Genomic DNA, 9,759 nt, shown 5'->3' with positions numbered 1-9,759 from the left:
AGCTCTCTGCAGGCCTTCTCACTGACTGTACCCTGTACTGAAGCTCTCTGCAGGCCTTCTCACTGACTATACTCTGTACTGAAGCTCTCACTGACTGACTGTACACTGTACTGAAGCTTGCTACTGCTGTGTAGCCTTACTAAGGCTCTTTCCCAAAGTAGGGTCTGTGCTGGATCAGGTGTATAGATGGGATGCAGAGAGGACTTCAGTGTCCACAGTGGGTTGAGCCCTGGGATTAGTGGGCAGAGAAGAGCCTTGAGAGGAGGATGTAGGGCTGAATTAACCTTCATGGAGTGCTGGGCAAGCTTCCTGTTTGAGCAGCAAACACTGATGTGTCTGATTATGAGTGTTTTTCTGTGGTTGTCTTGCTGGGCTAGGCTGGACCCAAAAGTATAGCTGAGCATTGTCAGGGAGCCCCAGCTTGCAGAGTAGTATCTGAGTGGCAGGGTCAAGAGAGATGATTGCTGACTAGGCAAAAGCCAAAGGGTTCTCTGCTAACTACTCCATTTTGTTTACTATGAACTCTCCCAGTGGAGTTGCACAGGGGTGACTCTCGACTTTGTAACAACTCAGCTTGTGCTTCGTTTCTCTGTCCTGTGGCAGCAGGTGCTGTATCTTTGCAGATGCACATAATCTAGTTCAGTTCTCAGCATCCTGTCAAGTGGCATTACCTGAAGTGGGGAACTTAATTTACTTCCCCAGTGCCACAGCTCATTTGGCTACAGAGACTTGACCCTGTAGATTGAGTCTGCAGAGGTGGCTGGGCCTTGTCTGTTGGCTCCCTGGTAACAAATATCCTCAGGCCCTGGCTGTCTGGTTGAGAGACAGGGAAATCTGGAACTCTAGGCAGACCTGTGCCCACAGAGATGAAGCCCAGTGGAGGCCTGCCTCTGAGATGTGGTTAGAGGAGTTAACCGAGGGTGTTTATCAGCCTCATTTTACAGAGCGGTAGTTGAGGCTTATTGGTGCACTAGGGCTGGCAGCAGTGTATAGCATGCTTGGAGTGGAATTCTAGGTCAGGTTCCTGTCCTGTGTACATGGGACAGATCATGTAGCTGGAGACTCTAGTCAAGTGTGGTCAAGTCAGCTTTGACTTCATATGAGAAGGTTCACCTGAGGGAACCTTGAAAAAAAAATCTAGGCTGTATTTTCTTTGAACCCTAATAGAAATTTTAACTCGAAGAGGGCTCCAGACTCAAGGAGCCTCCATATCTCAAAACTTATTAGGAGATTGTGTGCTCTCACTGAGCACTTGAAGCTGGCCTGCTTAGTGCTGGACCACAGGTGTATACCACACACCACTACACTTGGCTAAGTTAGGATCTCTAAAAAGCACAAACCATCATTTACACATTGAGTCCCTCTGGTTCTAGGTTAGGGATGGAGGTGGGAGTGTGGGTTGCTGAGGCCAAAGAGCGTAGATTTCTGTGAACTTGAGGATGGAATCTGGCTGAACTAGGAAATAGGTCTCTTGGGCTGGAACTCATATAACTTACGATGATAAAGGACAGACCTGGACCAGGAAGTGTTAGCCTGCTTCCTCAAGATGTCCCTGCCTGGTCTCAGTAAACCACCTTCCTCCATTTCTACCAGGCCATGGTGGCGTGTTACCCAGGCAATGGGCTCGGGTATGTGAGGCATGTTGACAATCCCCACGGCGATGGGCGCTGCATCACCTGTATCTATTACCTGAATCAGAACTGGGATGTTAAGGTAGGGTTTGGGGGTGGGGGTGGTATGCTTATGTTCCAGCGGGGCCCTGTCCTCCACTGCTCAGTGAGATCTGCAGGCTCCTCTTTAGCTGACTGGAGGCCCTCCCTCTTTTCCGGGAATGGTGCTGTCTGCTTAGCCCCACCCAGACTTGTACATTCTACCCCCTTTCCTGTCTTTAGTAGCTTCCTGCCCATCTCCGTGGCAATGTAGACTCTGGGCTGTCATTCATTTTAAGGAGCTGAGTGTTGGGAGGGAGTGATGTATATGCTGGCACTGCGCCCCCTGGTGGGCACATGGGTGCAGTATAAGACAGGCTACAGGCTTCACCAGTAGCCTCATCTGGCCTGCCCCCAGGTGCATGGCGGCCTGCTGCAGATCTTCCCTGAGGGTCGGCCAGTGGTAGCCAACATCGAGCCACTCTTTGACCGGTTGCTCATTTTCTGGTCTGACCGACGGAACCCACATGAGGTGAAGCCAGCCTATGCCACCAGGTATGACCTGTACTTTAGGGATGTGTCCAGCTGCTTCCCCTGTGTCAAACATCTCTTAGATTGTCCCCAGTCCCCAGAATTGACAGGGGAGTGATGAGATGCTGAGAGGGCCTAAGTGGGATCTGCAAGGGTGGAGGTATCACCAGAGGCGGCTCTAGAACTGCAGAAAACTCATTCTGACTGCCCAATTTCTCAGGTACGCCATCACTGTCTGGTATTTTGATGCCAAGGAGCGGGCAGCAGCCAGAGACAAGTATCAGCTAGGTACCTGCTTTCTTCCTTTGTCCTTCCTAGTCCCTGTGTGCCGCCAGGCCACTCCCACAGGCCTCTCTACAGCCCCTTATGCCCAGTTCCTGCCTGCTTTCCTGGTATCTCCAACCTGAGTCCCATTTCTTTTTTTCGTTAATGCTCTCCCCATCTTCCCAGGTTTCTTTTGGTTTCTTTGTCCCTTCCTAGTGATTCACAATTTCTCGTCTTCCTCTCGTCCTCAGCATCGGGACAGAAAGGTGTCCGAGTACCTGTATCCCAACCAACTCCACCTCCCTAAAGGCCAGGCCCAGAGCCGCGTGGACCAGCAGCTCCTGCCTCGGTGCCCGCTCCCTCCCTGCCACTGCTGCTGCTGCTTCTGGCTGGCCTCTGTGCTGTGTGCTGTGGAGCAACAAGGAGAGACCTCTGCTGCCCCGTGAGCGGTGCTGGGTTTTGACCTAGGCGGTGGCCAGTATGGCTGGTGGCCTATGTCTTGCCATGTCTGGTCCATTGAGTGTTGAGCTGAGAGGAGGCAGGATTTGGGGTTGTGGTGAGTCATGGCCTCTTGCTGGCAAAGGTCTGTTGGGGTGGGGGTGTCATCTCACCCCTGTCCCCACTCCTCCAGCCTGGAATGTGAAGTGACTCCCCAACCCTTTGGCTGTGGCACTTTATGGACTGGGCTGCCACTGTTTGGGCAGAGTAGGGTGCCATGAGGAGCATGGGTATGGAGGTCCTGCCAGCCAAGAAATAAAAGTTTACCTCAGAGCTGCACACACTTGTATTCTTCTCTGTAAAGAGATTTACCCGTACAGTTAGGGCAGGTAAGGGCATCAGGGCCACTGAGATCAGACTAGTGACTAGTGAAGGCCAACCTCAGCGGGCCACCAGGCGGAGCTGGAAGGCTGAGGGCACATTGCCTAAACCAGTGCACTGTGGAGTGAGGTTGATGTTGTCAGGACTTCCCACAGGGAGCAGGGAGAACTTCTGCAGGATAGCCGTCAGGAAGAGGAAGATCTCAGAGCGGGCTAGGCCAGCACCCAGGCACATCCGCTTTCCTGTGGGTATGAGTGCAGGTGTGGGATGAGCAAGCACCTCCTGCCAGTCCCCCAGGGCCAGCCACTCAGTCCTCACCCTCCTAGCCCAGACCTGGGCCAAAGGGCATGAAGGCATCATTGTTCTGGAACTCGCCGTGGTCATCCAGGAAATTGGTGGGATTGAAATGATCAGGGTCCTTAAATTGGGTGGGATCCTGGTGTGCAGACACAAGCAGGGGAATCACAAACGTGCCCTGGAGGATACACAGTGTTACCCACAGAGTGGGACCACCTCACCCAGGCCCCTAACACAGGGCCTTGTAGGTGCTGGGCAAATGCTCTCACATAGCTACACCCCAGCCCCTAAGGTGATAGGAAGAGCTTGGGAGGGGGGCCCTCAGGGTACTCAATGAACCTAATTTCTGAATTGCCCCCATCCCCGCAGTATGGAATTCCCAGGCTCCCTGTACACCTTGTGCAGGAACTGGTTCCTGAGGTTTACATCTCGGGTGAGGGCCCGCGGCAGCCCCAGTGGTAGCACACTGATAAAGCGCTGGATCTCATGCAGCACCGCATTGGTGTAAGGCAGGCGGGCACGGTCCTCTAGTCTAGGGGCACGGGTCCGACCTACAGTGGCATCCAGCTCCTCTTGCACCTTGGCTGAGGTCATTGGAGGCTGTGAGTTGTGCTTTACTGAGATCCCACCCCAGCCACCCTCTCTTCACTTAGGGAGAGGGGAGGGGAGGGGTGGACCCAGTTCTCAAACCTGCCACCTCAGGGTACTTGAGCATAATGAGGAGCCCATAACGCAAAGTGGTGCTTGTGGTCTCAGTGCCACCAAAGAACAGATTGTGAGTAGTCATCACCAGTGTCTCATCCTGAAAATGGCTTTCCAGGTCCTCCTGTTCCTGGGGATGGACAGAGGCACTCTAATGCCTGCTGGTTGGCAGGGTGGGTATGGTTAAGGGTAGCAGGGACTGGTACCTTATCCATTTGGTCGAGAAAACGATCAATGAAGTCTCGGGGTTCCCCAACCCGTCGTGTCTGCCGGTGCCACTGAATTTGCTCAGAGATGAAGAGTCGGAGCTCTTGGAAATTTTTGAAGATTCGGTGGTGGGGTCCAGGGATCCAGTCCATGAAGGATGGGAACATATTGTATGTCTGGAGAAACAGGGTTCTTTTTTTCTTTTTCCTTCTCTCCCTCCTTCCCTCCCTCCCTCCTTGCCTCCCTCCCTTCTTTTCTTCCTTCAGATATTCTCACTATCCTTGGTTAGCCTGGAACTCTATATGTAGACTAGGCTGGCCTCAAATTAGAGATCCTCCTGCCTTTGCCTTCCCAGTGCTGGAATCAAAGGTGTGTACCCCCATACCCTGTTGAAACAGTCTTAATAGGCCCTGGACAAGGCCATGCTTTTTCAGTGGGGAAATTAAATCAGGATTTTGTAGGTTGTAGAACTTTGTCATTAAATCTATAGTCACTGTAGGTAGGGCTGTGTTCCTGGACTTTAGCACAAGGCTGCATGTAAAATGAGAGATTGGAGCCCATCCTCTCACCTCACCCCATCGGGAACTCATAATACGGAAATTGTCACTGAAGAGGTCCAGGAGTCTCAGGAACTTTGGGTCCCCATAGTTATAGCGTTTTCCGAAGACCACAGTACAAATGACATTGGATACAGCGTTATCTAGTAGCTGCCGGGGGTCAAATGGAGCTCCTGGGGGTGAGAGCAGCTCTGAGTAATAAAGCTGTGGTCCTCTAAAAGTGACTACTTCAGTTAAGATCTGCAGAGGAGACCCTCACCCTCAAACCTCTGAATAAGGTGGTTTGACACCCCCACACAGAAGCTGTGGTCCCTCCTTCACATAGCTCCCTTGGATTTGCATTGTATCCAGAGCGTTTTGGCAGTCCATCAGTCACCACCACCCCCCCCCCAAACCAGGTACTTATATTTTCCTGCCAGACCGCACCCATGGTGGCTTGAAATTCGTCCAGCACACATGCCGTCTCCTCCAGAATGCGATCCTCAATGGTACTCGTACCCACGCCAAGCTCCCTCAGCACTCCAAGTGTAAAGTTGCGAAGCGTGCGCCAACGCGGCCCGTTAGAAAACACTATGCCTATAGTGGAATCCAAAACTCAAAAAGTTGGCCATGCTGGGCCTAGTCACTTCCTTACCACTCTAAGGATGGCTTCTTACTGTTTTGTACTTCCCACACCATGTGCCAAGCATCTCAGCTGAAACCATGCAGCCTGACCTCATCTTTGCCTGTAGGATCCCTGACCAGCTCTTAGGAACTTAGGCGACTGCTATTGGCTACATTGTGAACCTCCATTGGACCTCAGGCCTAACAACAGTTTGACCTCATTAGCATCATTCTTTCTTAGGCACCTCCCATTTTGCTCGGCTCCACTGGTCCTTAGATCAAATTGAGTGGTCTAGTATTCACTTCCACCTACCCCTGGGCCTCACCGTTTCCATGGGTGAAGCGTTCGAAGATAGGCATGGCCCCGCGGCCGGAGAACGCATCTGCCTGCAGTACTAATGCATCCCGGAGCGCCGCATAGCCGCACAGCACCACTGCAGGGAGCGGACCCAGCCACACGGTGAACACTGGGCCCCAGCGGCTGGAGAGCTATGGGAAGTACCATGGAGACCTCAGAGCTCTCATCTTCCTTAGACCACAAAGTTTCTGTCTCACCCCCTCATTCTACAGGTCCAGTTCTAAACTGCCTGGAGTCTAGGCACCAGCTCTTAGACACAGGGATCCAGGCCTCACTCTCCTCCCTCAGACACAGGGATCCAGGCTCCAAATCCTGTCTCTTCAGTGAACTGGGATTTCTACCCTCTCTTCTGGGCATAACAGCACCTTTCACAAATCCAGAGTTCCGCTTTCCCAACCCACAGTAGGAGCTACCTCCATGAGCACACGGTCCAAGTGTCCAGACTGTAGCTTCAGCAAGTTCCCCAGCAACGGGAGCGGTGCAGGACCAGGGGGTAAGTCTTTGTGCATCTGAGCTCGGCGGGCCAACCAGCCCCACCAAAGCATCAGCATTAGAGTCAGCAGCAGCAATACTGCCACACAGGTGACCATCCTGTCTGAGATCCTCAGTGTTGAGAAGCAGTTGAATTGGCAGGGAATTTTAAGGGCGAGAGAAGCAGGGCGGAGACTAGTGTGGGAGGCGCAAGAGTTTGGGGCTTCTCTGTTCCTTGAGTACCTAACCCCATGTCCACACTCAGCTTCCAGCTCTTATATCTATTCTCCCTGAGGGTGTGTGTGTGTGTGTGTGTGTGTGTGTGTGTGTGTCCGCGCGCGCGCGCGAGCGCACGCTTGCTTATCCCCCTAAGTCTCCTGTACCTGTAGACCTGTTCTCAGTCCCCCAGTTGTTTCTGGGGGACTGTTCTGGACAGTACCTTCAAATGCCAGACAGGTGTACCGCCTGCTTCCTCAATATGCTCCTGACTCCTAAAGACAACACTAACATTTAACATCACTGGCCTGACACTCCTGGGCTCTGTGCCTTTGGTTCCTAGGAACTCACATCTGGGACTTAATCACTTCTGTTACTTTTCTTTTTTCTTTTTATAAATAACCTTTATTTTATTGTATAAGTGCTTTGCCTACTTGTAAATCTTGATACCACATATGTTCCCAGTGCTGGAGGCCAGAAGAGGGCATCAGATCCCCTGGAAGTGGAGTAACAAATGATTCCAAGCTGCAATGTGGGTATTGGGAGTTGAACCCCAGTCCCCTGGAAGAACAGTCAGTGGTCTGAATCACCAAGCCACTCTCCAACTGCCCCCCCCCCTAAAAAGACTGGGCCTTGTCAGGTGGTACTGACCCATACCTTCAATCCCAACACTCAGGAAGCAAAGGCAAGAGGGTGGGTCTCTGAGTTCAAGGCCAGCCTGGTCTACAGAGTAAGTTCCAGGACAGCAAGGGCTACACAGAGAAACCCTGTCTTGGGGAGAAAAAAAAAGTGTACCCTCCCCACCCACCATGCCTGGCTCTTTCCATTGCTCCTGGAAGCCTGTATGCTGTCTGCTCATGTACCTGACCTCCCTAATGTTTGCTGCTCTTCCCCAGGCATGCCAGCCTTGTGGCTTCTGTATGCCTTCTCACATGCATCTCTGCTTACACCTTGCCCCAGACCCGGGGCAACTCTATCCCTAGGCTCTGGTTTTCATGCCCTGCCAAGGTCCCAAGTCTATTACTACAGTGCCTGGTCTCCAGCGCTCTCCTCGCACCCCCCGCAGGAGGGCTATGGACCTATCTGAGACTAGGTCAAGGCAGCAGACAGATGGATGTAGGGGCATAGGCTGGAGGGGCCCACTCAGGCCTGCAGCAAGCAGCCCCTGGGTGTGGCTGTCAGTTCGCTGTTCCTGCCCCTCCCTTGCCTGTTGGATCTCATTTTCCTGCCTGGCAGGGAGCCCAGACCAGGGTAAGGTAGGGGGCCCTGGAAGAGGATGGGGTTGATTTGTTTCTGGGAGTGTCTCAGCGTCCCTGTCTTTGTTTCTTCTCTTAGTCTTCCTCCAATCTCTGTGTTCCTCTGTTCTCCGTACCTGCTTATTTCTATTACCCTCTGCCTTGGTCTTAATTCTCTCTTTTTCTCCTTCATCCGCCCGCTCCCCAACATGACTCTTTCCCTCTCTGTCTCTAGGTCTGCAGTTTTACTTTTTGATGTTTATTTTATGTGTGTGAACCTTTTGCTTGCATGCGTATCTCTGTGAACCACAGTGTGCCTGGTTCCTGGGGACGTCAGAAGAGGTCATCATATTCCATGGAGCTGAAGATATGGGTGGTTGTAAGCTACCATGTGAGTGCCAGGGGCTTGAACCTGACTGAGCTCTCAACTTCTGAATCATGTCTCTGGCACTCACCCACCCCCTTTTAAAGGCAGGGTCTCAAGTATTCCAGGCTGGTCTGCAACAGCTTATGTAGCCCAGGATCACTTGGAACTCATGATCCTGCTTCTACCTCCTAGGTGTTGGGCTTATATGCTTGTGTCACCAGAGCTTTTTGTTCAGTGATGGCTTCCCAGGAGTCTGCATGCTAGGCAAGGACTTACTGACGGAGCCCTCTGGTCCTTGATGTTCTCCATCAGGTCTCTGCAGCATCCTCCTCCTACCTATCAGCTTTCCTCTTTGCAGGAACTAGGTGACAGGGCTGAGGGCCAACACCATTATTCAGGGGCCAACTTCATTAGAGAACAAGATATTCCTGCCCAGTCCTTCCCATATGAGTCAGACTGAGAGAGTCTCTGTATTAGAGTCAGGGTTTCTCTCCAACTTCTGGTCCCTCTTTTCATTGTACGGGGCTGTACCCTGAAATGCCAGCTTACTAAGCCCACCTTACTAAGACTTTTTTTAAAATTTAGTTTTATCTTTTTACTTATTTACTTTACATTCTGCTCACTGCCCCCCTCCCGGTTATCTCTTCCAACCACCTTTACCCCTCCTTCCCTCCCTCCCTCTTCTTCTCTGAGAGGGTAGGGCCCCCTGGGGTCCTTCCACCCTGACACTTTAAGTCTTTTTGAGGCTAGGCTCTTCCTCCTTCATTGAGCCCAGACAAGGCAGCCCACCTAGAAGAACATATCCCATACAGGCAGCAGCTGTGGATAGCCCCCGCTCCAGTTGTTCAGGACTCACATGAAAGTCCATCTGTTCAGCTCTACATATGAGTGGGAAGGCCTAGGTCCAGCCCATGAATGCTCTGAAAGCCCAAGGGTCCAGGTTAGTTGACTCATTGGTCTTCCTGTGGAGTCCCTATCCTCTTCCGGGCCTGCAATCCTTCCTCCTATTCTTTGGATTTTTTTTTTTAAAGCCCTGTTTTGTACTTGAAATCATTCTAATTTCTTTTTAAAATTTAATTAATTAATTAAATGTATATGGGTACACTGTAGCTGTCTTCAGACACACCAGAAGAGGGCACTAGATCCCATTATAGATGGTTGTAAGCCACCATGTGGTTGCTGGGAATTGAACTCAGGACCTCTGGAAGAGCAGTCAGTGCTCTTAACTGCTGAGCCATCTATCTCTCTAGCCCATGTACTTTAACATGGGTGCTGGAGATGGAATTCATATCCTCATGCTTGCACAGCTATTTACAGACTGACTCACCTTCCCAGTCTTGACCATTTTGGGGCAGGGGGGTGGCTTCACGACAGCCTTTCTCTTTGTAGTCCTGGCTGTCCTGGAACTCACTCTGTAGACCAGGCTGGCCTAGAACTCAGAGATCTGCCTGCCTCTCCCTTCTAAGTACTGGGATTAAAGATA

At 51.7% G+C, this 9,759-nt stretch overlaps 2 protein-coding genes across 4 annotated transcripts in view; one reads left to right on the top strand and one right to left on the bottom strand.

Annotated features, from left to right (window-relative positions):
- Egln2 (egl-9 family hypoxia inducible factor 2) overlaps positions 1–3,221 on the top strand; it is an 8,867-nt gene extending 5,646 nt beyond the window's left edge. For all 3 annotated transcript variants that reach the window (XM_031385807.1, XM_031385808.1, XM_031385809.1), the window contains exons 3-6: positions 1,594–1,713; positions 2,068–2,204; positions 2,401–2,468; positions 2,696–3,221. In XM_031385807.1, the coding sequence (XP_031241667.1) occupies positions 1,594–1,713; positions 2,068–2,204; positions 2,401–2,468; positions 2,696–2,751 (381 nt within the window). In that variant the 3' untranslated portion in view covers positions 2,752–3,221. The remainder of the gene's footprint in view (positions 1–1,593; positions 1,714–2,067; positions 2,205–2,400; positions 2,469–2,695) is intronic.
- An 85-nt stretch (positions 3,222–3,306) lies between these two features.
- Positions 3,307–6,577, bottom strand: LOC116101871 (cytochrome P450 2F3-like). Its single transcript, XM_031385815.1, has 9 exons — positions 6,401–6,577; positions 5,956–6,118; positions 5,453–5,602; positions 5,039–5,199; positions 4,469–4,645; positions 4,251–4,392; positions 3,957–4,144; positions 3,597–3,738; positions 3,307–3,505 (listed from the first exon to the last, which is right to left on the bottom strand). Exons 1-9 carry the CDS (start codon positions 6,575–6,577, stop codon positions 3,324–3,326), a joined length of 1,482 nt encoding a protein of 493 aa, XP_031241675.1. The 3' UTR covers positions 3,307–3,323.
- Between the last annotated feature and the right edge of the window lie 3,182 nt (positions 6,578–9,759).

This window comes from Mastomys coucha, unplaced genomic scaffold (genome assembly GCF_008632895.1).
Source record: "Mastomys coucha isolate ucsf_1 unplaced genomic scaffold, UCSF_Mcou_1 pScaffold21, whole genome shotgun sequence".
In the NCBI taxonomy this organism is placed as follows: Eukaryota; Metazoa; Chordata; class Mammalia; order Rodentia; family Muridae; genus Mastomys; species Mastomys coucha.
The sequence above is the reverse complement of the archived record's forward strand: the minus strand, read 5'-3'. Positions and strand labels throughout refer to the sequence as shown.